The sequence below is a fragment of the Chiloscyllium punctatum genome, chromosome 11 (genome assembly GCF_047496795.1).
Source record: "Chiloscyllium punctatum isolate Juve2018m chromosome 11, sChiPun1.3, whole genome shotgun sequence".
In the NCBI taxonomy this organism is placed as follows: Eukaryota; Metazoa; Chordata; class Chondrichthyes; order Orectolobiformes; family Hemiscylliidae; genus Chiloscyllium; species Chiloscyllium punctatum.
Genome location: NC_092749.1, coordinates 25,873,257 through 25,901,236, shown reverse-complemented (window position 1 = coordinate 25,901,236; position 27,980 = coordinate 25,873,257). Strand labels below are relative to the sequence as shown.

Sequence of the window (27,980 nt, the reverse complement as noted above, 5' to 3'; positions counted from 1 at the left end):
TTTTTTAAAAAAAAAAGTCCCGCATGTTTTTTCGAAATCTTTCTTCTTTCACCTTTAGAGATGTGCACCCAAGAGAAAAGGCACCTACCATTAACCTTATCTCTACCCCTCATGATTTTATAAACCTCTGTAAGGTCACCTCTCAACCTCCTATGCTCCAGTGGAAAAAGTTCCAGCCTGTGTTGCTTTTCTTCATAACTTGAACCTTCCATACCTAGCAACATCATGGTAAATTTCTTCTGAACCTTCTCTAGCTTAATAATATCCTTCATATAACTGAGCAACCAGAAGTGGAGACAGTACTCCAGAAGAGGCCTCACCAATGTACTGTTCAACCTTAACATGATTTCTTGACTCCTATATTCAAAGGCCTGAGCAATGAAGGCAAGGGTGCCAAACGCCTTTCTAACTATCCTCTCTATATATGACTCAAACTTCAAAGAGTTCTGCACCTAAACCCCTGGATCTCTTTGTTCTACAATACTACCCAAGGTCCTATCATATACTGCATATGTCCTGTCCTTTGTTTGTACCAAAATGCAAGGCCTCGTATTTATCCAGATTGAACTCCATTTGGCAGTTTTCAGCCAATTTACCCATTTGATCAGGATCATTTCATCACTATCTACTGTGCCACCAATTTTGGTGTTGTTTGCAAATTTACTAATCATGCCTACTATATTCTCATAGAAATCATTTAAATGGCAAACAAAAGAGGACCCAGACCGATCCCTGTGCAATACCTGTGGTGCCAGGCCTATAGTCCGAAAAGCAACCCTCCAGGATCACACTGCCTCCTGCCATTAAGCCAATTATGTATCAAATTGGCAAGCTCGCCCTGAAACCCATATGGCCTAAGTTTACTAATTAGTCTACCACATGGAACCTTGTCAAAGGCTTTACTAATGTCCAAGTAAATAATGTCTACTGCTCTGCCCTCATCGATCGTTTTGGTAATTTCCTCAAATAAAATTCAATCAAGTTTCCTCGCACAAAACCATGCTGACTATTCTTAGTCAATTTTTGCTTCTCTAATTGTCTATAAATCCTATCTTTTAAAATCACCTCCAACAATTTACCCACAACCGAAGTCAGATTCAGGTCCATAATTCCCTGCATCATCCTTGCAACCCTTCCTAAACAAAGGTACAACATTAGCCACTTCCCAGTTATCAGGCATCTCACGCAAGGTTATAGATGGTGCAAATATTTCTGCAAAGGTCTCTCAATTTCCTCCTTTGCTTCCTACAACATCTGGGATGCATTGCATTAATTCATGGAGATTTAACCACCTTTTATATTCTCTAAGATCTCCAGAGCTTTCTCTTCTGTGATGTGAACTGTTCTTAAAACGTCAATAAGTCATTTCCCTGAATTCTCTAGCCTCCATTTCTTTCTCTACAGTAAAAGCTTGTGAAATATTCAGTTAGTATCTCTCCTGTTTCCTGGGGTTCACACGAAGGCCGTCCCCTTGATCGTTAAGGGGCCCTACCTCCTCTCTAGTTGCCCCCTCTTACTCATAATGCACGTGTAGAATCCCTTTGGATTATCTTTAAACTTACATGTCAATAGTATCTCGAATTCCCTTTTTGCTTTCCTGATGTCTTTCTCAAGAACGCCCCTGCACTCTTCACAGTGATTAAGAGATTCAATTGAACCAGTTGTCTGTATCTAAAATAAGATTCTCTTTTATTCTTGACGAGAACCTCAATATCTTTATTCGCCAGAGTTCCTTAATCTTACCAGCCTTACCTTTCGCTCTGACAGGAAGATATTACCTGTAAACTCTTGTCATCACACATTTGAAAGCCTCTCACTTGTCAGACATCCTTTTGCCTGCGAGCAGTCTACTCCAGTCAACTTTTGAAAGTTCTTGTCTCGTACCATTAAAATTTGCCTTATTCCAATTAAGAACTTTAACTTTTATGGAAGGACATCAGAATTGCAAATCCAATTGCAGGTGTAGTGGACAGCAAAGGGGGTTACCTCTGATTACTACGGATTCTTGATTGAATGGACCAATGAGCCGAGGAGTGTCAGATGGAGTTTAATTTAGGTAAATGTGAGGTGCTGCATTTTGGAAAGGCAAATCAGCGCAGGACTTATACACTTAATGGTAAGGTCCTGGGGTGTGTTGCTGATCAGAGAGATCTTGGAGTGCAGGTTCATAGTTCCTTGAAAGTAGAGTTGCACGTAGATAGGACAGTGAAGAAGGGCTAATGCCCGAAACGTTGATTCTTCTGCTCCATGGATGCTGCATGACCTGCTGCGCTTTTCCAGCAACACATTTTTCTGCTCTGATCTCCAGCATCTGCAGTCCTCACTTTCTCCCAGTGAAGAAGACGTTTGGTATGCTTTTCTTTATTGGTCAGAGCATCAAGTACAGGGGTTGGGAGGTCATGTTGCAGCTGTTCAGTACATTGGTGAGGTAACTCTTGAATATTGCGGGCAATTCTGGTCTCTTGTGAAACTTGAAAGGATTCAGAAAAGCTTTACAAAGATGTTGCCAGTGTTGGGAGGTTTGAGCTATAGGGAGAGGCTGAATATGCTGGGGCTGTTTTCCCTGGACCATCGGGGGCTGAGAAGTGACCTTTATTAAGGTTTGTAAGATCATGTGGGGTTTGGATAAGGCATGGGGTGAGTGGAGAAAGATTAAAACTGGCCTAAGGAGCAACCTTTTCATGCAGAGGGTGGTGCATTTATGGAATGAGCTGCCAGAGGAAGTGGTGGGGGCTGGTATAATTACAGCATTTAAAAGGCATTTGGATGGGTATATGAATAGGAAGGGTTTAGAGGGATATGGGCCAAGTGCTGGCAAATGGGACTAGATTAATTTGAGATATCTGGTCCGCATGGATGAGTTGGACTGAACAGTCTGTTTCCGTGCTGTATATCTCTGACTCTGACTCAGTCCTGATTGATGTTTGACTTTGCCAGTTTCCGATCACAGATTCAGCATGACCTGAATGTTTCCAGCAATTTGGATCATATCTGAAATAGGAACAAAATAGACTTTTGGGTGAATTTCAGTTGGCCTTTTTCGTTGCTCAAGTAGTTGTTCAAATTGGCAGTGTGTTTGTCAGCAGCAGTTAATGTAAACATGTTACTTAAACCAAGCAAATATTCATTTTGGCAGATTGTTGCTTCACTTTATACTGCCAACGTCTCCTGTTTGGCTTTGTACTTTCCCCCTTTTACACACCATTTAACCTTTTAATTTGTAATTAAATTGAGAACTTGGGAAATATCTGCATTATCAAATTTTGTCCACCGTTTTCAAGAAACTGGTTTATGGGGATAAAGGGCATAGAATAGGAGTTGGCCGTTTATCCCTTGAAACAAGGTCTGTCATTTGATGAGGTCATGGCTGATTTGATTGTGGTCTCAACTCCACTTTCCTATCTGGCATGTGCACACACACACTCTTGCTGCCCTTGTCTCTCAAAACTATCCAACTCAGCCTTGAGTAATTCAATGACCTTGACTCTATTGCTTTCTGGGAAAGAGTTGCACAGTTTAATGCCCCTCTGAAGGATACTATTACTCATGTTCTTAACAGGAAGTCATTTTAAGTCATTTTGTTTTTGAAAATGAATAGAGTCTCCCTACACCTTCATGGGGTGTACTCAATCACAGTGCCCTTTATGATCTTGTGTTTCAATAATATCATCTTTCTTCTAAACTCCAATGCATGTAAACCCAACCCGTTCATCAGTTCCACATAACCCAAAAATGAGTTACAAGCCTTTTCTGAACTGTTTCTAACAAATTTGTATCTAGATTGCTAATGTCCTTTAGGGAAGGAAATTCTTACCTGTTCTGGCCAGTGTCACCCAATCCCATGAACAAAAGAACATGATCTTTTAAATAAAGAAACTTAAGTACTCCAGATTTGGCTCACTACAGCTGCAGTGAAATTTGAGTAATTTTAAATTTGTTCCTTTGCAACAAACACCACTATTGCATTTGCCTTCCTGATTACCTGTTACACCCTCAAATGAACGTTTTGTAATTCATGTGCTAGAATATTCTGATCCATCTATACCACAGAATTCTGAAATCTCTGTCCATTTAAATACTGTACTGCTTTTCTATTCTTTCTGCTTAAGTGGATGCATTGTCATTTTCCCACATTATACTAAATCCATTACATTTTTGCCTGCTCACCTAATCTATATTCCGTTTTAGATTCTTTCCTCCTCTTAACTATTTACTTTCTGACTTAATACCACGCCATTGACAAACCTAGCTACTGTACTTTCAATCCCATCATCCATGTCATTGATCTAGATTGTAATTAGTTGTGACCCAAATGGTCACAGCTTGCCAAATAGACCCATTTAATAATCCTCTGTCTGTGCGAACATGTTAATCATTATGCCATGATCTTGCGTTTTTTTTTGCATTCTGTAATGTGCCATCTTATTAAATGTATTTGCAAGGTTTGTGAAGGTTTGTAGCTCAGGTTGAGGTTTAGAGTGTAGGTTTGCTCGCTGAGCTGTAGGTTTGATATCCAGATGTTTCATTACATGGCTAGGTAACATCATCAGTGGCGACCTCCAAGTGAAGCAAAGCTGTTGTCTCCTGCTTTCTATTTATATCTTTCTCCTGGATGGGGTTCCTGGGGTTTGTGGTGATGTCATTTCCTGTTTGTTTTCTGAGGGTTTGATAGATGGCATCTAGATCTATGTGTTTATTTATGGCGTTGTGGTTGGAGACAACAGCTTCGCTTCACTTGGAGGTCGCCACTGATGTTACCTAGCTAGGTAATGAAACGTCTGGATATCAAACCTACAGCTCAGCGAGCAAACCTACACCCTATCAAATGTATTTTTAGAAGTACAGGTGGTTTTAACCATGTGGCCTTTTCCTTTTTCAAAGAACTCTAAATTGGTCAAATATGATTTTTCTTTCACATTTTGAATTTACCTGATCGAATCATGATTTTCTAAGTATCTTTCTATAAACTTTTTTATGGACTTTTGCAATTTCCCTTTGACTGATGTTAAGCTAACTAACATAGTTTTACAGTTTGTCCCCACCTGTGTTGCTGTTTTCCAATTTTCTAGGAACTTTCCAGAATCCAAGAGATTTATAATTGATGCAACCTCATTATTTATAAGGCTCTTGGTATGTAAGTGGATTAGTTCAATGATGAATGTTTATTAATGCTGTGGGAAATTTGTTAGCTCATACAACTTATTTTAATGAACCTGGTCAGTCACTATGAAATTGAGCTAACCCTACATCAGCGTGCAGACCATTTTTCTCTTGATGCTGATCAACCTGTTGTGAATGTATTTTTATAACAGACTTTCAGAATTTGAACTTTTCTTTTGCCCTAATTTCAGCCAAATGTTCCAGGTTTTGTGTCCTGTGTGGGTAAGTTAACAAATACTAAAATATTTTGTTCCAGTTATAATTATATTACAAACCTTTCTGAATATTGAAACAGGTGAGCTCTTGTCACCAGTAACAATAGAGACCATGGAAGAAGGAGCAGTTGGTGAAGATGCAGGGGCATCGGCAGCTGACTCTGATGATACCCTGCCACAAACGCCTGTAGTTCCACTTGTGGAATCTATAGATGAACCTCTGACCCCTGATATTACAGGTATGTGACTTGTAAGGGCAAAGTAGTGAATTGGTTGCCTATTTATTAACTTTTAGTTTTATATATTGTCAGTTTTTAGTTTATAAATTAAAAGAGAAAGCACAGCCTTAAAATTGCCTGGTGAGTGTATGTGGTCCATTTCCATACATTAGTTAACATACTTGGCAATGTTAAAGCTGTTTTCATCATCCAAAGGTGCTCCATCTGCATCATCTTTGGAAAAAGATAAAGACAAAGACTTTGACATGCTACAAGACCTCATGGATGTTGATATTGGTCCCCTAGATGTTGACTTTGATGAAGATCCACTTGCTGCCAAAGTATTCAAGGTATGGTACATATGATTAAATTACATTTTTGCATGCAAAACTTGTTTTCGTTCTGGTTAATGTTGCCAAATTTGACTTCTGTTGTGTTGCCTTGGGAGTAAGAGGTTTCTCATTTCTAACTCTATCATTTCGATCTTTTTATTTTTCTTGTTAATTGTCAAAAACAGATCAAAGATTTGAATAAAAATTTTGTCTTATTACTGTCCATCATCCTATTTCTAAAATCTTATTACTGATTTGAGAAAAATTTTATTAAATGAATTGGTGGTTCTGAAAACATAAAATTAACCAATGGCTCTTCAGAGCACTCACCGTTATAAATGTATTATTGTCTGTTTAACTTGTGTTATGCTTTTGGAATTGAGAATTGGATTCAGTTTAGGTTTCGTAAATTTTTCATAAATTTGGACAACAGTAATGGTTAGGAGCCCAAGACAACACAATTTTAGGGACTGTACAAATAAAAAAAAGTGGATAATTTTAATTATAGCATTTGTGTAGCAATAATGGGTTTGCTTTATTTCAGCATTTGCATTTTGGTTGCCAGCATAGATTTAGTTTTAAACTTTAAATATTCTGTAGATTCCTGAATGATACTAACATTTTTATAAAAAATGATGAGAATTGTAAAGTGTGCATTAAACACATTAGTATTGCTCTTCAATTTTTTTTATTCACAAAAGCCAATTAGCAGTACTTGGTACGACTATTGGGGTACAGACTACGGGACTTACAGTTACAATCCTTATGTTGGTGGAGTTGGAATTCAGATGCCAAAACCACCCCCTGCCAGCGAGAAGAATGGGTCTCAAAGTGTATCCGTTTCCATTTCGCAAGGTTTGTATCTTTCATATGTAATTTATGTTGCTATTTGATGCTGAAGCTAGCAGGAAAAGAAAGTAACTATCCTTGGTTCTGTTTGTGGTGCAGCGCTGGATGCTCGTCTGGAGGTTGGTTTGGAGCAGCAAGCTGAGCTTATGTTGAAGATGATGGCTACACTGGAAGCTGATTCTATTCTTCAGGCTCTCACTAATACATCACCTACAGGTAGATGGATGGAGAGATGCTCAAGTCTCTGGAGCAGAGTGCTAAATTATAAGAACATAAGAAAAGGAACATGGCATTCAGCTCCTTGAGCCTGATTTGCCATTCATTTATATCATGGCTGATCTGTACTTCATCCCAATTATCAGCCTTGGTTCCAATTCCCTTAGGGTTTTCCGGGGCAAATATATCATCAAGCTGAGTTTTGAAATTTTCAATTGTTGGCGCATCAGTGGCTCTATGGGAGAGTGATTCCAGATTTTCACTGTCCTTTTTGTTTGGAGAGGTACTTCCGAACATCAGTTGAAACTACAGAAAACTTCTTTTTTTTCTTTTCTAATTCTCTTACTATTGCAGATTTATCCCAGCCTGATTTATGAGCTGTGTTGCATTTATTTTGTTGCAGCACAAATTAGAATGTCTTTGTGATGTGTTCAATATATTGCCGCTGTTCTGACATCGTCCTTCAACTGCAATTAGGCTAACTCTGAAGTGTGATGTGCTGCTGGCAGCCTGTAGTAATGCTGTTTATTAATGCAGGTTGCTGAGTTGAACCCCCGATGTGCACATTTGGATACATGCCGAGATTTCTTCTTGAACAGCTTTTAAACATTAAAAAGATTACATGTGAGGTTTTAAAACTTTCCAAGGGAGCCTTAGCACTTGATTTGGAGTTGCTACGTCTGTAGCTTCAGGGTCTGGTCAGAAACTGATTGAGATAAAGGAAGAATGTGTAACATTATGGAGAAAAAGTGGTAGAATGGCACTAAGTCAATTGCTTATTTTGGAGAGCCAGTGCAGAATCAACTAGAGTGAATGGTCTCCTCCTGTGCTGTAACAAGTATGTGACTGTAAGTTATACAACTTCTGTGTCTTTTGTGCTTTGGAAACTGCTTTCCATCAGAGTAAAGTTACCAGAGTATCAGCATTCTCAAAATGCATCTCAGTATAGTGGCTTCTTCTTATTTATCACTTGAATAAAGCGATAAGACAGTTAATACTGTTGCGATCACAGCTGATGTTATTACCAGACAAGTCAAATTCCAGATAGAAACCTGGTTTGATAGATCGTACTTTAATCTGTTTCCATTTTAATAAAGTGGTCTTTTGCTGAAACATAAGCATACGCTGCTGCAGGTTTTACTTTATAAACAAAAATAAGTAATTGCAATAAAATATAGTTGAAACTATCTACTTATAATATAAATTCCTAGATCTTAAACACAGCCCAAGTATTATCCCAAAACTTTATAAATTGAAAATAAACAAGGCAGATTTTTTATAGTACCCAAAACACCACTCCTGGTGCTGTCCCCAAAACACCACTCTTTAATATTCTCACCAGAATCCATGTTCCCAACACCTCAGGACATTTAAGTCACTTGCGAGCTGAATCTTTATTCTGGAACTGTGATAGCTGCTTCTTTGAGTTGAGGTATGTGGTAGCTCAATGGCATCCAGCTTTAAGATAATGTGAATCTGTTTGGGTAGAAATGAGAAATAGCAAGGGAGAAAAGTCCCTGGTAGGACCAATCTTTAGGTCCTTAAATGGTAGCTCCATTATGAGGCACAATATAAACCAGGAAATACTGTGGGCTCATAAGAAAGATACAGCAATAATCCTGGGTGATTTTAATATGTATGTAGGCTGGATTAATCAAATTTGTAAGGATTGCCTTGAGGGAGAATTAATTGAATTTATTAGAGAATGTTTCTTGAAGCAATCTGTTGGGAAACCAACGAGAGACCAAGTTATTCTGAATTTGGTTTTGTGTAATGAGGTGGGATTAATGAATGAACTCCGAGTAAAGGATACTGTAGGGAAGAGTGCTTAAGGTATGCTAGAGCTCAAATTCAGTTTGAGGATGAAAAACTGGTTCAAGGGAGACTCACTAGATTGATTCCAGAGGTGAGGAGTTTGTCTTATGGAGTGAGAGATGGAGTAATTGATGCCTATACACTCGACTCTAGAAGAGTGAGAGATGTAATTCCAGTACATAAAATGCTAATGGAAATTGACAAATTAGATGTAAAAAGGATGTTTCTGGTAGTGAGCAACCTAAAACGAGAGGTCGTAGTTTTAGAGTGAACTGTAGCAGATTTAGAGTAGAGTTGCAGTGGAATTATGTCTCTCAAAGGGTAGTGAATCTATGAAATTCACTACCCCACATGAGGGGTAGTGTCTGTGTTCCTTAACTTTACTCAGATTTTTAATTTGAAGTGGGCATAGGTAGGAGTGGGGTTGAGGCTGAAATGAATTCAGCCATGATCATATCGAACAGTGGATCAACTCTTCACTCCATGGTAATCAAAATCACTATCTTATACTGACTTCGCAGAAATTTTGCGTAACTATCTTGTTCCAGTGTTTTCACAGAACTAAGTTAAAAGTCGCACAACACCAGGTTATAATCCAACAGGTTTATTTGAATGTACAAGCTTTTGGAACACCGTTCCTTTGTCAGATAGCTAATGGGGCAGGTACATAGGACACAGAATTTATAAGTAAAAGATCAAAATGTCATACAACTGATGCAATGTATTACAGTTCAACGCCAGCACCTTCACTCCACAGGACCAACACTACCTAAAGTCAAAAAACCCAAAATCTCCCACTTCTGGGCTTTTCCCTTGATCTTAAAAACAATAGTTCTGTGAATGCAGTAGAACCGCAAAATAAATGTTAGCACTTAAATAGAACATTATTAGAGGTAGAATACCAACTACTATCACTTTGAGTAATTGCTAATGATGTGGTGTCACGGTAGATGTAGAATTTTGTTGAAACTTATTGTAAAGAGGTGGGGCACTAAATGGTAATGTTTTATTTGTTTGCTCTAGTATCTCAGCCACCTCCTGGAACTGATGACTCCATGTTGAGGGGCTTGCATTCGTCTAGCCAGCTAATTGTGCCACCGCCATCAATCCCCATGTTAAGTGCATGCTTCAACAAGCTGTTCTCAATGCTGCAGGTTCATCATGTTCAGGTATAGGATCTGAATTATTTCATTTGTTTCTTTGACAATAATTCTTCATTTTCATCTTTTTTTAATTGCAGTTTTTAATTTTATTTCAGTTGGAATCATTATTGCAGTTATGGCTTACATTGAGCATGAATGCTTGTTCTGTTGGAAATGAAGAAGCTGGAACTGATGTTTTTTTATTTAATGCAAGCAGAGTTCCAACAATCCCTTTAAGTCAAGGTGAGCTGCTTTTTACCAAAAGTAGAGGCTGTTTACTTCATTTTCTCAAACATCCAAAAATTGCTGAGTTAAATTTGCATATGTATATATATTTTTGGAGACAAAATATGAAGTATTTTTAAAAGATAATCAGTGCCTGTTGGTAGTTAAAACTTGTCCACTCTGTGAACTTCAACTTTCTCAAAACATGTCTTTTCATTTAAATGGCAGCTTCAATATCTAGCCTCTTAACAGTGTTAGCCTGGTACCCAAACACTTCACTGCGGACTTGGTGCCTTGTGTTGCACAGTCTGACTCTCATGACGAACATGCAGCTGAATGGTAAGTGATCCCTTGAGTTTCAAATTTTTCTACCTTCCTCTAATAATGCAAAATTGTGCAGAGAAACCCTGAGCATAGTTTCCATGGATTAGTCTAATTATATTTAGTGTCTTTTAAGATCCTATTTAAACAAAATAATAACTTCCCTAAGTTATGGTTTATTTATGCCTACTGTTCACTTATTCATATGCTTGCATATTCCAGCTGTACGATTTGCTGTTTGAAACTTGAGCTATATTTATTTTTGAGTGGCTTTCTTCTTTGTCAGTAATGAAGATCTTTAGTCCAAAGCTTAGTTAGCCTGTGGATATGGTCAGAAGCAGTGAAAAAGATGGAGTGTGAGTTTATTTATGATACTGTTGTGAAGAGAAGTTGAGGAATTGAGTGCAGAGAAGCTTCAGAGTTGACCTGATGGAGGCCTTCAAAATCACGAAGGCTTGTGATATATCTAACAGTGACAATTTCTTCCACTAGTTAGAACTGGTAAGAGCTTGCATTTTTAGCATTGCTACAAAGATTTGTTTAATCATCTAATCTTTTCCTGCACTTGCACTGCATAAGTGGATTTTGCAAATGGAAAATAAAATCATGAATGCAAACCTGAATTCCATGTTTTCAGATTGGGTACTTTTGAACAAGTTTTAAAATCAGTGATGAAATAGCTGAATTACTTCGAGGTTTTAACACAATTGCAAGTTAGTATGATATTTGAATTGTGGTGAGGTAAAAACAATGACTGCAGATGCTGGAAACCAGATTCTGGATTAGTGGTGCTGGAAGAGCACAGCAGTTCAGGCAGCATCTAAGAAGCAGCGAAATTGACGTTTTGGGCAAAAGCCCTTCATCAGGAATAAAGGCAGTGAGCCTGAAGCGTGGAGAGATAAGCTAGAGGAGGCTTCACCTTCTGCATGATTGCTGAACAGAATATTGAGAGTGCTCAAATCAGCTGGGGACATATGGAACCAATGGAAGGAGGAAGCTAAGGCAAAATATTTGGGAGGTTTTTGATGACCAGCACAACCTTCCAATATTCTAATCAAGCTCTTCCTCTTGCAAATAAAAGATTGCAGCCAGTAGGCGCAATTGGCAGAATGGTTGACTAATGAGAAAGAACATACAAGATGCAGAACTCAAGGGCAAAACAGGAGGCATTTATGCTAGAAATTGAAATCTTGACCAGTGAAAAAAGATTTGAAAAATGTGATGCTGGAAAAATACAGCAGGCCAGGCAGCATCCGAGGAGCAGGAGAATCGACGTTTTGGGCATAAGCCCTTCTTCAAGAATGAGTGAAAAAAGATGTTTGGTGAATGATATTCAGGCAAGGTGCAGACTAGGGCCAAAGGAAATATTGAAACTATCTTAAGCTTTCTATGCCACCCAGGAGAGCATTAACTTGATATTTTCAAACAGGAGATTTTTATCATTCCAGGGTTTTCCTTATTTGTTTTATTCACTTTGGCAAATAAAAATGGATTTCAATTTAGAAGCTGCAAATTTAAATCATTTACAAAATTTTATGAAGTGAATGCGTAACTTTCTTATTGTATTTAAATTTTATAATGAGTTCAATAAATGCTGGCACAGCCAGCAAAGCCCACATCCTCTGAATGGAAAAGAAAAATAAACATAACGCTTACCGTGCATAAGTTGGATTGAGAAGCTTACTTTATCTTTAAACATTGTCAACAGCAAGTTTATTGGAGGCCAATTTTTTTTTGTTTCAGTTGCTCCAAGCAATAGCATCGTGTTGCAAGAAAACACAGCTCAGGTGATGGTTTCTGATCCGAACATGATTCATGTATTAGTGAGATTCTTCTCAGGAACCAGCCCTCATGGTACTTGTCAACACAGCCCACAGGTACTTAATTTTTTACATTTTTGGTATGTATTTATTTTTCAAAAAAAAACTACCTATCTTGGCAGTATTCTTGTTTTTATTTTATCCAAATCTCTAATCTACTTGTGGACTCAAGTGACGATGTGACAGTTGTTGAATAATTATTCTCTATTACTGAATTAAAGTGTGCTGTTGATCTAACTTTAAAATTTCTGTTAACTTGGCTTTGTTCCATATGTTAGCACCCTTTTCCTGTGAGCTGAAGTTTTTCGTTTTACTTAATTCTTGACCCAGTTGTGATGCTCTGATCTCCTGACTTCCTTTAAGCTGTTTGCTGGTAGAGATGATGGGAGACATTGAAGAATAAATTGGTACTAACAGAGTGTGTACCCATTCTTTCTTCCAATGGGGATGTCTTTTTTAGACCCTGCTTGGAGTAATTTCGGAACAACAGAGACAATGAGTGAATATGTTTCTCAACACTATTGCCAGAATTTATGTTATCACCCCAAACACCAGAATAATTTTCTCATTATGTATGTTGGCTATTGATTTAAATAAGAGGAACACTTGTTCTTTTGAAGGTGTTGGTGGGATTTTGACAAGGCAATGAATAGAGAAAATATAAAGAACTACAATATTAAATTCTGCAATTCAGTTGATTGTTTGAGTCTGTCCAATTAATGTCACCAAGGTTAGGACTAGTTGCTAATTGATGGTGTGAAGCACTCTGCAGTGTTAGAAGCTGCAATTGTAGTGCTCATAAAGCATTAAATAGGAATTTTGCGAGTTAATAGCTAAATGTATGGGGAGAAGTTTGTATCAAAGATACATGTTTGTATCAAAAAACTCAGCTGAGTTCATTGACCATTTTTAGCTCTACTATTTTGAATGAAAATACATGATTTCTCATTAGTGATGTTTGTGAACTTCTGAGAATATGAATGTACTTTCTTAGCTCCATGTAACAATTCAGTCAATGATTGACAATATTGATTGACAATGATTGACAATACCGCCACTGAAACCATTCTGATTAAGTACCCTAAAGAAAGCAAGTCAACTTGTGGATGAGTCTTGTGTTCATCGGTTTTAGGAGCAGGATATAAATTAAAAGATGCAATGACTTCTGAACTTTCAGTCCAATACCAGAAATGAATGTTGTCACAAGAGATGTGCTGTTGAAGTTGCCAAACCTAAAAAAACTAATTCAGCTGGCAAGGTTAATGGAACAATTATCCTGCACCCAAACTGCACTAGATTGCCTTGATGGGTACAGAAGATATCAGACAAACTTATGAGTGTGCATCTGGAGTGCAATCTACTTCATATTCCTTTCATTTGTACTAGCAGAAGGCAAACCTGGTGGTTTCCCTTTATGGGTGTATGCGGCAACTTGCCCAGTATGTTGATGGTTGCTGCTCTGGTGATCAAATACACCAAATTGCAGATCTGGAATGATCTTTGCTACACTGCTTAGTTGTCACAATGGGAGGAAGTAGATAGCTTCCAAGTAGCAAATATCTTCTCTCACCTGATGCTTTAGGGTATGTTGAGCGTGCTTTTTATGGAAAAGCTTATTATTTCTTAGGTTATTTAAATTGATCTACACATGAAATTGAAGTCCTGCATATTTTTGCATCATGAGTGTGTCTTTTGTTATTGAGTTGACTTGACAACAGTACAAAAACGTTGATGCAAATTGTATTTATTCTAACTCTCGAAACTTACTTGTGCAGTCATTTTACTGATGACATCATAGTGTAGGTCAATAAATTTTGCACTGGATACTTTGGTTAATTGTGTTGAAATGAGTTTCAATATATGTAGAATGTTGCCATATTTTGATATCAAAACTTGATATGTTGATGCCACAAATTTAACACACACACTGTTTACTTTCAACTCATTCAAAAAGTCAAGCATATCAAAAACTTAACCTTTAAAATTGTTGTCAAATTGGAGGACCGCTTTTACTGAAAGGAGAGGATTCTGAATGAAGAGCAGGGTAGACCAAAAATTAAGATTGGAAATTTTCTTCTTGTCACCCATTTTTCTGATATTCCTCCAATTCTCTCCCCATCTTTCTGAAACCATTGGCCTCTAGCCGAGACTATATTTTGCATAGATTAAGTTACATTCTTTATGAGCAAAGGTTTGAAGTGATGCCAAATGAAATACATCACAAATAAATTTGTTCATAACATGCCCACAAGTTCACTTTCCTTACTGGGCGTAATTTGAGGATTGAACTGTTTCCTAACTCCAACTGCCATCCCCACTTTATCCAAGGTCTTTTGGTATTCTAAAGCTGACAGAATACTGAGAAACGTGGACAGAGTGGATGTGGAGATGTTTCCACCAGTAGGAGAGACTATGAGCCCAGGATACAGCCTCAGAATGAAGGGAAACTGTTCAGAATCTGAGATGGGGAGGAATTTCTTCAGCCAGAGGGTGGTGAATCTGTGGAACTCATTGCCACAAAAGGCTGGGGAGGCCAAGTCATTAAGCGTATTTAAGATAAAGATAGGTTTTTGATTAAAAAGAACTTCAAAGGTTACAGGGAAAAGGCAAGAGAATGGGTTTGAGAAGCATCAGCCATGATCAAATGGCAGAGCAGACTCGATGGGCTGAATGGCCTAGTTCTGCTCTGTATCTTATGAACTCTTTTTGCATTCCTGTAGCTGAGGCTGGAAGTTGAATTATCGATATGGAGCATTGTGGTTACTTCATACTGTGACAACAATTTTAATTCTACATTTGCAGATGCATCTTTGGGATTTAATGAAATTACATTTCAAAGTATGTTTAACAGAAAGGTTTAGCCTGTCTTTTGTCTTTCAGGTTGGACCAACAGCTACTCAAGCTATGCTAGAGTTTCTTACTCGACTCCAGGTGCACCTCTCTTCAACCAATCCTCAGATGTTCAGTGAATTCCTGTTGAAGCTTATACATATACTTTCGACTGAAAGGTAATGAGCATTTTGCTAAAAATGTGATCAATTGATTTAATACTTAATATTAACACTGACTTTTTAAGTCATGAATCATTTTCCATTGTAGTTAAAATTAGTTAAAGAATTTTCATTTTATTGCATCTTTCATATGAACAAACAGCAGGAGGACTATTTAGCTACTGCAGTCTTTTGAGTTAATCAGAAAGATTGTGGCTGATTTGATTGTTACCTCAAATCCATGTTTCAGATTACCCCTGGCTTTCACCCCCTTGCTGACAAGAATCTTTTCACCCCTACTTTAAAGATATTCAAAGACTCCACGGGGGTTGTTTTTTAGGAAGAGGGTTCTGAAGATCAATTTTTGTGTCCTTTCTATCCAAAATAGACAATTTTAGATTCTCCCACATTATGCACCATTTGCCAGACTATTGTCCACTCAGTTAATCAATCTATATCTTTCTTTATTCTCCTTATGTCTCTTCGCAGCTTACTTTCCCCACCTGTCTTTGTGACATCAGCAAACGTAGCATTAATATCCTCTGTCCCTTCATTGAAGTTACTAACATGCATTGCAAACAGTTAAAGTTCCAGGACAGACCTCTGTGCCACACCACTTGTTGCATTTTGCCAACTGGCGAAAAGACCCTTTCACGCTTACTCATTGCTTCCAGTTAGCCAGCCAGTCTTCTTTCTTTTCCAGTATACACCCCTCCACCAGAAGCTTTTATTTTCCACAGCAGCTTTTGATGTTTCGCTTAATCATATAAGAGGGTATCTAATCATATGAGATACCCTCTAAATTTAAATACAGTTTATCCTCCTGTTCCTCTTTAGATTAGATTAGATTACTTAGTGTGGAAACAGGCCTACCCCCTCACCTAACACTACAGGCGATGATTTTTTTTTGGACTGTGGGAGGAAACCGGAGTACACGGAGGAAACCCACGCAGGCACGGGAAGAATGTGCAAACGCCACACAGTTGCCTGAGGCGGGAATTGAACCCGCGTCTCTGGCGCAGTGAGGCAGCAGTGCTAACCACTGTGCCAAAGTGCCACCACATTCTCAGTATGTTACTTAGAGTCATAGAGATGTACAGCATGGAAACAGACCCTTCAGTCCAACCCGTCCATGCCAACAAGATATCCCAACCCAATCTAGTCCTACCTGCCAGCACCCGTCTCTCCAAACCCTTCCTATTCATATACCCTTCCAAATGCCTCTTAAATGTTACAATTGTACCAGCCTCCACCACTTCCTCTATCAGCTCGTTCCATACACTTACCACCCTCTGTGTGGAAAGGTTGCCCTTTAGGTCTCTTTTATATCTTGTCCCTCTTACCCTAAACCTATGCCCTCTCGTTCTGGACTCCCCGACCCCAGGGAAAAGACTTTGCCTATTTACCCTATCCATGCCCCTCAATAACTTTGTAAACCTCTATAAAGTCACCCCATAGCCTCTGACGCTCCAGGCAAAACAGCCCCAGCCTGTTCAGCCTCTCCCCATAGCTCAAATCCTCCAACCCTGGCAACATCCTTGTAAATCGTTTCTGAACCCTTTCAAGGTGCACAACATCTTTCCGATTGGAAGGAGACCAGAACTGCACGTAATATTCTAACAGTGGCCTAACCATTGTCCTGTACAGCCGCAACATGACCTCCCAACTCCTGTACTGAATGCTCTGACGAATAAACGAAAACATACCAAACGCCGCCTTCATTATCCTGTCTACCTGTGACTCCACTTTCAAGGAGCTATGAACCTGCACTCCAAGGTCTCTTTATTCAGCAACACTCCTTAGGACCTTACCATTAAGTGTATATATCCTGCTAAGATTTGCTTTCCCAAAATGCAGCACCTCGCATTTATCTGAATTAAACTCCATCTGCCACTTCTCAGCCCATTGGCCCATCTGGTCAAGATCCTGTTGTAATCTGAGGTAATCCTCTTCACTGTCAACTCCACCTCCAATTTTGGCATCATCTTCAAACTTAGTAACTGTACCTCATGTTCGCATCCAAATCATTTATGTAAATGACAAAAAGTAGAGGACCCAGCACCGAACCTCATGGCACTCCACTGGTCACAGGCCTCCAGTCTGAAAAACTACCCTCCACCACCACCCTCTGTCTTCTACCTTTTGGGCCAGTTCTGTATCCAAAAGGCTAGTTCTCCCTGTATTCCATGAGATCTAACCTTGCTAATCAAACTCCCATAGAGAACCTTTTTGAATGCCTTACTGAAATCCATATAGATCAAATCTACTGCTGTGCCTTCATCAATCCTCTTTGTTCCTTCCTCAAAAAACTCAATCAAGTTTGTGAGACATGATTTCCCATGCACAAAGCCATGTTGACTATCCCTAATCAGTCCTTGCCTTTCCAAATACTTGTACATCATGTCCCTCAAGTCTCCCTCCAACAACTTGCCCACCACCGACGTCAGGCTCACTGATCTATAGTTCCCTGGTTTGTCCTTACCACCCTTCTTAAACAGTGGCATCATGTTAGCCAACCTCCAGTCTTCTGGCACCTCACCTGTGACTATCGATGATACAAATATCTTAGCATGAGCCCCAGCAATCACTTCTCTAGCTTCCCACAGAGTTCTTGGGTACACCTGATCAGGTCCTGGGGATTTATCCACCTTTTATGCGTTTCAAGACATCCAGCACTTCCTCCTCTGTAATTTGGACATTTTGCAAGCTGTCACCATCTATTTCCCGACAGTCTACATCTTCCATATCCTTTTCCACAGTAAATACTGATGCAAAATGCTCGTTTAGTATCTCCCCCATTTTCTGCAGCTCCATACACAGGCCGCCTTGCTGATCTTTGAGGGGCCCTATTCTCTCCCTTGTTACCCTTTTGTCCTTAATGTATTTGTGAAAACCCTTTGGATTCTCCTTTATTGTGTTTGCCAAAGCTATCTCATGTTCCCTTTTTGCCCTCCTGATTTCCCTCTTAAGTATACTCTTCTAAGGATTCACTCGATTTATCCTGTCTATACCTTACATATGTTTCCTCTTTTTTAATCAAACCCTCAATTTCTTTACTCATCCAGCATTCCCTATACCTACCAGCCCTTCCTTTCACCCTGACAGGAATATACTTCCTCAAAGAACACCAGTAGATTGGTTAAAAGTGATTTTCCTTTCAAAAAACCATGCTGACTCTACCTGCTTACTTTGAACTTACTTAAATGCTCTGCTATAACTTCTTCAATTGGAGCATCTAACATTTCCCCTTTGACAGATTTAAAGCTAACTCATGTTTTTTGCCTTCCTTTTTGAACGAAGGAGTTAGGTTTACTATTTTATTTAAATGAAACCTTCTGGAATCAAGGGAGTTTTGGAAAATTAAAGCATGTTCATCAACTCAGCCTTGCAGTTCCTTTTTTAGACCCTGGGATGAAATACATGACTTGACAATCGGGAGTTTGAACAGTTTAGTCAGTACCACTTCTCTGATTGTGATTTTCCTGAATTCCTTGATTTCTTCCATTTTTCTCCCTTTCATGACCAGGGGGATATTCTAAAGTGCTGATCAGCCCATTAATCTTTTGAAAAATGTTATTGCTGTTGGAATATAGAAAGTGAAAGAACTGTATTGTACAGTGTAAAGCTAAACACAATAACAGTGAAATAAATGACTAGGTAATCTATTTAAAAGATGTTGATTAAGGATTAAATACTGTCCAGGCATTCAAAGAAACTCCCTGGTCTTCAAATTATCATGTCCATGAGATTTCTTTCTTCCACACCCGAGGGCACGAGGGTCTTCGGTTTAATATCGCACTAAAAAGGAAACATCTTTAACAGTATAACTCTCCTTCAGTACTGCACTGATTGTCAGCATGGTTTATGTGCTCAGGTCTCCAGTATGGAATACCAACACAAGGTAGTGACTAGTGTGAGCATGCAACCCCTTAGCCCATGGTGGCACTTTGTATTCTAACAATAAGTAATTGTTAGTTAAATATTTTACTTAATAACAATGATTACACATTCAGTGATTTTAATTATTTCAACTATTTGATAACATTTCACTGCAATGTTTACACCATTTTCGTCATACCTTCGTGGTATTAAAATTTATTCCTTTGCTAAACAGCATTTTGGTCCCCAGTTTATGATTTCACAAGGACTCAATGAGATTTTCATCTAGGGACAAAAAGCAAAGGTTGGTTATTATGAGGTGGTACTTTCTCCACTTCTACAATGACATATTTGACTCAGTGACATGCTTCCAACCACACATCTATGCCATCACTGAGACCAGCCTTTTCACATTTGTAACATAATTGTCTCTGCCTATCTCTGCTCACCTGCTGAAACACTCATCTATGCCTTTATTTCTAGACGAGACCATTTCAATACACTCCTGGCTGGCCTGTTACACCTGGCCTCCTTAAACCTGCATTATCCAGAATTCTGCTTACGTCCTGTTTCCCCCATCACCTCTCTGCTCATTGTCCTGCATTTGTCCCTGGTTAAACATTGCTTTAATCTTTTTTTAATCATTCTCATCCCTGTTTCAAATCCTTCTATGGCCTCAAATATTCAACTGATGTAATCTCTGATCCGACAACCTTGCAACATATCTGTACTCCACTAATTTTGGCCTTTTGTGTTTACCAGATTGTAATTGCAACATTGTTATTGTCCCTTCATCTGCCTTGTCCTAAATTCTGCATAAACTCCTTAAACATCTCCACCTCTTAGTTTTATACGAATCTCCTTAAAACCTACTTCTTTGACCATCTCTTCAGCCGTTCGTGCTAATATAACTTGATTTTAAATTTTTAATGCTTCGTGAAATACTTCAGGATGTTTTATTGCATTAAAAGCCCTATAGAAATAAGCATTTTTATAATTAATATGACTGAATCGTAGCAACTGAATAATATTTTACTTCTAACCACTCCACCGTGGTTTATTTCCTCCTCCAAGCTTAGAAGAGAATGAGCCTGTATTTTTGTATTAATGTATCATCGGAGACATTCCCAAGTGTGTCACAGCCAATGAGTTGCTACTTAGAGTCACAGGTGTGTTGTAGCCACTTTGTGCTGAACTAGGTCCCAAAAACATAATTGGGATAATACTTGTTTTGGTATCTAAATATAGTAAAACAACCAGATGCACTTCAAAGGAACATTATCAAACAAAATTTCACATGAAATATTATGACCAGTGACCAAAACCTTTAGCGGGGAGATAAGTTTTAAAAAGACATCTTGGAAAAAAAGAGAGCTAGTGAAATGATGTTTAGGAAAGAAATTCCAGATCTTGGGGCACTGGCAGCTGAAAGCATGGTTGGTAGCCGTGGAGCTTTTGAAATTGGGGGGCTGAAAAGCCTAGAATTACTGGAATGCAAAGATGTCAGCAAGCTGGAAGATGAGAGGTGATGAGAAAGAGGGGTGAGGGGAAGGGAAACATTAATTGTGGATTAGTCCAAATATCCTGCTCTTTGAATAACCTGAAATGTCAGGACTCATCTACCAGATTATACTTCTAACAATACAGCTGTGTTCAGAGCTCAGTTCAAGTCTTCAGGGCAGACTTGCACACTCAATCTTTTGACTTGGAGGTAGGGTACTTTGATTTAGTCAAGCTAGATAAACTAGATGCAAGAATGTCCCAGTTCAGATCCAAAATTAAAAACAAAATCTCAGTTTAGGAAATATTGTAATTGTCATTGTTGGTTGAGAAAGTTTACAGGGCATATTCTTCCTATAGGTATTTCCGCATAGATGATAAATCAACATTTCTAAATCATTAGAGTTGTCTGCGGCTGTTGAATGATGAATGCATTTTAATCCTGTCAAATTGTGAATTGTAATTTAAAAAAAAATTTGTTCTTCAGAGGCCCATTCCAAACTGGACAAGGTCCACTGGATGCACAGGTAAAACTCCTGGAGTTTACGTTGGACCAAAACTTTGAGTCTGTTTCTGTCAGCACAATCTCTGCAGTCATCGAATCTGTGACTTTCTTGGTGCATCATTATATCACCTGCTCAGACAAGGTTATATCTCGAAGCGGCTCTGACAGTTCAGTTGGAGCCCGTGCCTGTTTTGGAGGATTATTTGCAAATATCATCCGTCCAGGTGATGCAAAAGCAGTATGTGGGGAGACGACGAGGGATCAACTCATGTTTGATCTGCTGAAGTTGGTTAACATTTTGGTGCAGTTGCCCCTTTCAAGCAACAGAGAGTACAGTGCCAGGATGCCAGTTGCCAGCAGTGCCTCAGACAGCGTGTCTGATGAGGAAAAGGTCTCTGGCAATAAAGATGGGAACACAAACACCTCTTTCACACAAGGAGCAACAACTTGCATTGCCGATTTGGTTTTGGGAAACCAGCAAATCATGAGCCAGATCCTTTCAGCTTTGGGGCAGTGCAATAGCAATGCTATGGCAATGATAATAGGTAGGTATTCTGTTGATAAGTCGCCTCGGTTAAGATGGAGCTCATTAAAAGTATTAATCAATACTGCTGTAAGATTTAGTTGTTGTATCCACTACTGGGAATTTAAAGATTCTGAAGATCAAGATAAGTAAAATGTATGTTTTAATTGATTAGAATTTGAACAATTAAGTGAAAGGTGTGAGAGTAAATGTGAAAGGGATCAGGTTTTTTAAAGAAATAAAACTAAGTTTTGCAGGTTGCAATATAGGTTTAAACCCATAGAGATACCTAAAGTTGATATAGGCATTTAAAAAATAGTTAGACAAATATTCTGTTGTGGTGAAGTAAAGAAGTTGAATGTAATGATAAATGTGTATGAAGCCCAACGCCAGCTGAGATGATACTGTGTGCAAATCTACATTGTTTGAAGGATTTGGGGAGAACTGTATGTTTGACAGAATTACTTGGATGCTGCTTGGAGTGAAGAAATGATTCAAAAGTTGCATTTATTCACTTTAGAGTAGAGATTATAGGTTAAAGGCCAAATACTGCTAATATCTGAAATCTAAAAGATGATTATAGGGTAATTTGATTGTGTTTGAAATTTGTGAGCTGATTCCCATACATGCTGAATAGGAACAGACTGTTTTCAGTTATCTGGAATAATAGAACAATGTTTATTAGATTGGCTATGTAAGATTTACAACAAAACTTTTTTTTTAAATACAGGCTTACGACATTGTTAACTAGAATTAGTAGCTAGACCAGAATTAGTAGCTAAATACAGAAATCATGTCAACATTTGAGTATAGATGAAATACATGATTGAACGAATGTGGGGTAATGTAGGAAGAGCAACAAGGATAAGAATATTGTTCTTGTAGAGAACGTACCTCAACATGGTGAGGCTGTGGGGAACTACTGCTTTCCATGCTCTACTTACTGTACAGTTTCCCCATAAACTTAAAGGCAACTGAATAATTCAGTTTAACTTCAGCCAATTATTAGCTACTCTGGAATGCAGTTTTGTAATTTTTTTATTCTAAATGTGTTAATTAACACAATTAACCCATTTAAGCTTTGTCTCTTATGGACCATGTGGAAAATATTTTTCAGTTACATAAATCTTAATTCTGGATGTAAGTTTGCTCAGTGTGCTGGAAGGTTCATTTTCCGACATTTCGTCACCATGCTCGGTAACATCATCAATGAACCTCCGGTGAAGCACTGGTGTTAGTGACCCACTTTCTATTTGTATGTTTGGGCTTCCTTGGGTTGGTGATGCCAGTTCCTATGGTGATGTCATGACACCAGGAAATTACATCACCAACCCAAGGAAACCTAAACACACAAATAGAAAGTGGGTCACTAACACTGGTGCTTCACCAGAGGCTCACTGATGATGTCACCTAGTATGGTGACGAAACATCTGAAGTCAAACTTTCCAGCTCAGCAAGCAAACTTACATCCAGAACCTCAACCTGAGCTACAAATCTTATCAAAACTTGACAAAACTTAATTGTTGAGTTGAAGAAATAACTTTTGAGATTTACTTCAATATTTGAGCAAATGTTATTCTTGCAAAAATACAGGCATCAATATAGAGAGATGATTGTTTTTATTTTCTAATCAGGTGCAAGTGGATTACATCTTACAAAACATGAGAACTTCCACAGTGGTTTAGATGCCATTTCAGTTGGTGATGGTCTCTTCAGCATTCTAACTACACTAAGCAAAAAGGCCACTTCAGTGCAGGTCATGCTGCAGCCAATTCTTACTTACATGGCATGTGGGTACATGGGAAGACAGGTAATGGAATGAATCATTTTAAGTTTTTGTGAAGTATCATGTCTGCAGTCATAATCAAATATGCTATTGCATCATACTTTGTAAAATATTTGAAATTTTATGTTGACGTATTTGTAGGGGCAGTGACCTTTGATACCATTATTCTTTTTTTTTCCTTTTTGACAAGTGAACAACAGTAATATATCCCATTTTACAAAAAACAAATACTTTTGTGTATAAACACTTGGCCTGGCTTTGCCTTACTTTCTGGTGTCTCTCTCACTCATTGTGCAGTGACAATCCTCAGGCCTGCGATCAGTGTGACTTAGAAATTTCTCCTTCATGGTGCACTGGACATTACTATGTTTAATATTTTTACGTGCTTTCTGTCTTTACTCTGACACCCAACACACTAATGGATAGCACCTTTGGCTGGCCTCATATCAATATGAATGCATTACTGAGGATATGAGCCCTTGTTTCAACATTTCTTTCATGGTCTGACAGTTTCTACTCCAAAATATAGTGGTAGTAAGTTGCTGATTTTTTTTTTGACAGTTGGCTGCTACAATTAGTCAATGCATGACCTGGGTAAAGGATAGGGAAAACACACTTTATGACATTGAAAAAACACTGCAATAAAAATCAAAGTTTTCAGGACAGCAAGAGGGGGAATCCTAGTAGAGAGGAATGTGATTATCATGGGAATCTGAAAGCGATTGTGTTGTTTGTTCCATTTTGAAAGTAATAATATTTTCAGGGCATTCAGCACTTCAAGTCTTTCCCTTTGAAATGAAACTATTGACGTATTAGTTGCAGACACAGCAAGTGCACATTCCGTTTTAAGTGACGTGAAATTAATGCTGAGTTTTAGAGCTCCTCTGGCTTTCTGTTCAGTACTTTTCCCACTTATTTACAGAAAATTACCAAACACTTCTGCGGGAAAGGAGAATGGTTTCATTTTCACAGCAGAGAGAATCACTACATGTAAACCATCATGTGTTATTTTAGACTACTTCGTCAATTTTTTTACTTTTCAATAATTTCTTTGTAATAATCTTTTAATATTCTAGGGTTCACTTTCAACATGCCAGTTATCTGAGCCATTGTTGTGGTTTATTTTGAGAGTGTTGGATTCCACTGAAGCACTAAAAGCTTTCCATGATATGGGTATGTAAATTGTCCATGTGCAGTTGAAAACAATAGCAAGTTATTGTGCGATTCAAGGCTTTGAATATTTTTTGATTCCCTGTATTTTATAATGGATATTTTTCCAGATCATTTAAAAACAATGTTTGCATCAGCCTGACTTAACTGGAGGCTTTAGCTGTTCTGAACAGCAGGAAGTCTTTCAATTAAAATTATGCCTGGTCTTCATCTTGTTTTCATCTGCTGTCCTTGGTTCTGTAATCTCTACATTACAAAAAACATTGAAATTTTCAGTTGGTACTTTCTCAACTCTGTTTGTAGAGGAGTGCTTCAGATTTCTGCTACTTTGCTGACATTACTCTTGAAAGCCAAGCTTTGATTTTAATGTTGTGTCCGGGTCCTGAAGATTCCCACCAGAGATTCCCATTGGTCTGGTGAATCTCCACTATATAACCTTCAATGACCATTGCATTTGTTCTGTAATGCAGTTCCTAAAACTGAATGCAGTAGCACAGTTCTTTCTGAGCTGAAGTTTGTAGTCTGTATCTTGACATAGACTCGTAATCTTAGATGACACCACAATCTGTTACTATGGCTGGTTGTCATCTTTCTTAGATGAGATACTTAATGAAAATTCAACTGCTAGTTTGGTGCACATTAGGGAACAGCTTTCATTCACTTTCCCAATGGTTTGTGCTAATTTTGTTAATTCATCCACAAAAAGAATAATACAAAAATGTATATTTAATTCAGTATTACTTTTTGTGGGACACTGCCTTTGGATGCGATCTGAAGAATTGCTATTTTGTTCTTGTAGGGGGCGTCCAGCTTATCTGCAATAACATGGTAACTAGTACACGAGCAATTGTTAATACAGCACGGAGTATGGTTTCTACCATAATGAAGTTTCTTGATTGTGGACCTGGTAAGACAATTGATGGAAACATGAAGGCTAGAGTATTAGCTTCAGAGCCAGACAATGCCGAAGGACTTCATAACTTCGCTCCATTGGGTATGTGGTGCCCAGTTGGTATTTCATCGTTTTTCTGATTAAATGCAAATTAATCTGTTGTATAACTTTTTACTTTAACTTTGATTGCATTAACAAATTGGAGGTCTATACCATGCAGGTATCCAATATTGTAGTCAGTCTTTGAAACAATTATGTTTTTTAACTTGTTTCAATTGACTGCAGTGAAATGTGAAGAGACTTTTCAACTACCTACAGCTAAAGATCTGCCCCCTTTTTTTTTAATCAGTTTATTTTTTTCTTTTTCTAGGTACAATAACTTCTAGTAGCCCAACAGCTCAGCCAGCTGAGGTACTACTTCAGGCCACACCACCCCATCGCAGAGCGAGATCTGCAGCGTGGTCATATATCTTCTTACCAGAAGAAGCATGGTGTGATCTCACTATCCATCTTCCAGCTGCAGTGCTGCTCAAAGAGATCCATATTCAGCCTCACCTTGCCTCACTTGCAAGTAAGTATGTTGAAGGTTGAGGATTTGTGGTGATTAGCATAAATCATAGTTTTGTTTCTGTCCAAGATGTTCTGTCTATAAGGATTGAAAGTAGTTACTATATTGGTACAGTTTCTCATGCAAGAGCAACTCATGGTGGCTTGTGGACATAATGGTAACCATCACATAGAAGGGCACTGCACTGTGTGGTTCCCACACCAGTCTATAATTTAATTAGATATTGGTCAGTAAAGGTCATGTTAAGTTCATAAGGAAAATGAAATTAATTTACAGAAGTTGTGATGTTAAACCACAAAATACTCAGTGTAGACCTGAACATTTCGTAAAGTGTGGTAGAACTTAGTAGCATGACTTGGCCTCGCTAAAAGGTGATAGAAAGAAGTAACAAAACGGAATCATTTTCTTGCGTTAAAGAAGGTAGTATCCTAGGTCCATCAATGTTTCATCAATGACCTTACCTCCAATAAGTTCAGAAGTGGGAATATTTGCTGATGGTTGCACAGTGTTCAGTAACATTCATGACTCAAGTACTGAGCAGTCCATGTTTGTGTGTAACAAAAACTTGGGTAATATTCAAGCTTGGGCAGGCATGTTCACAAATGTTGCTTGCAACTTAAGTTCTCAGCAATGACCATTTCCACCAATCAAAAGAGAATGTAAGTATCACCCCTTGTCTTTCAATGACATTATCATTACTGAAATTCTTAGCAAGAATGTTCTGAAGATTGGCATTGATCAGAAACTGAATTGCACCAGTCATTGTCGGAGATATTCAGCCCAATGAATCAGAGACCACAAATGAGGATCATATTGAAATTGACAAGCGGTTTATTAGACAAAGCAATATCGCGGAAGAGAAATTGACCAGGCTGACACAGAACTGATTCTCTGTACAGATGGCCAGGATTCTCTTCCCCGAGCGGAAGGTACCAGCAGGTTTTATAGGGGTACGACATAAATGTGATAATTGTAAAGCAGTTACAGTATAATGGTGAAAATTGTCAATCGATTAAAACAAGAATAAACTGAACGGAAATTAATCCAGCATCCAGCAACAGAAATTCACTTGTAATTGACACAGGAGATTCCAGCCATCTCTGAGTAGGTGCAAAGGTCTTTTAGAGGATTCTCCATTGTATTTCCCGTCTGTGCAAATAGAGAATATGTACGCATGTCCCTTCTCCTGGCATCCAGGTCTGTCCATTGTGTTTCTTCTGCAAGCAAAGTCATTGGGGCCTCTCGTTCTGTCTATTTGTTTATGTGGTATCGTCTTCAATGGGAAGTGAGCCTGCCCTTAGGGTATTGGGGACCACAGTGTTAATCAGGGCTGGGAGCTTGCTATGAGTGTATTCTCTGGTCTGGGAGTAGCTTGGTCATGTCTGGTTTCTTTGGTCGCCTGTTTGGTCAAGACTGGGTCGCTATGGGTGTGCTCTGTGTGAGTTTGCAGGTTTAATCTCTGTTTCGCAGGCCAGCTTCTGTGTTTCTTATGTGGTCATGTGAGTGGACAGGATAGCAGATATTTCTCCCACAATTCCCCCTTTTCTGTACTGTTACGGGAGAAATGAAAAAGGGCAATGTAGCCAGATCCAGGGGGTGGATTGTCGGGGGTGGGCATTTGGTGTCGGAGAGGTGGTAGTCGGTGTCTGAATCTGACAGACTGGAGGCTGTGTCAGGGGTGGGATGTTACTCCAGTGGACTTGTACTAGCTGGGTGGTGAGAGGGCCGGGGGGGTAACAATGCTGTACACAACCGGGAGCAGCTTGTACAGAGGGCCATGACCAGGGCTACAATACCAACAAGAATGGCAATAAGGGTTATCAGTCCTTGCAGCAGACCTTGCCCGGCACCACA

General features: G+C 38.7%; 1 protein-coding gene across 5 annotated transcripts in view; it reads left to right on the top strand.

Annotated features, from left to right (window-relative positions):
- Positions 1–27,980, top strand: part of birc6 (baculoviral IAP repeat containing 6) — a 243,325-nt gene that overhangs the window by 106,783 nt on the left and 108,562 nt on the right. For 3 of the 5 annotated variants that reach the window (XM_072580512.1, XM_072580515.1, XM_072580510.1), the window contains 14 exons: positions 5,456–5,614; positions 5,810–5,943; positions 6,627–6,780; positions 6,874–6,990; positions 9,829–9,974; positions 10,064–10,190; positions 10,401–10,511; positions 12,237–12,370; positions 15,194–15,321; positions 21,170–21,732; positions 23,345–23,520; positions 24,573–24,669; positions 25,466–25,660; positions 25,929–26,129. In XM_072580512.1, the coding sequence (XP_072436613.1) occupies positions 5,456–5,614; positions 5,810–5,943; positions 6,627–6,780; positions 6,874–6,990; positions 9,829–9,974; positions 10,064–10,190; positions 10,401–10,511; positions 12,237–12,370; positions 15,194–15,321; positions 21,170–21,732; positions 23,345–23,520; positions 24,573–24,669; positions 25,466–25,660; positions 25,929–26,129 (2,442 nt within the window). The remainder of the gene's footprint in view (positions 1–5,455; positions 5,615–5,809; positions 5,944–6,626; positions 6,781–6,873; positions 6,991–9,828; positions 9,975–10,063; positions 10,191–10,400; positions 10,512–12,236; positions 12,371–15,193; positions 15,322–21,169; positions 21,733–23,344; positions 23,521–24,572; positions 24,670–25,465; positions 25,661–25,928; positions 26,130–27,980) is intronic. The other 2 variants (XM_072580513.1, XM_072580514.1) reach the window with 2 other exon arrangements.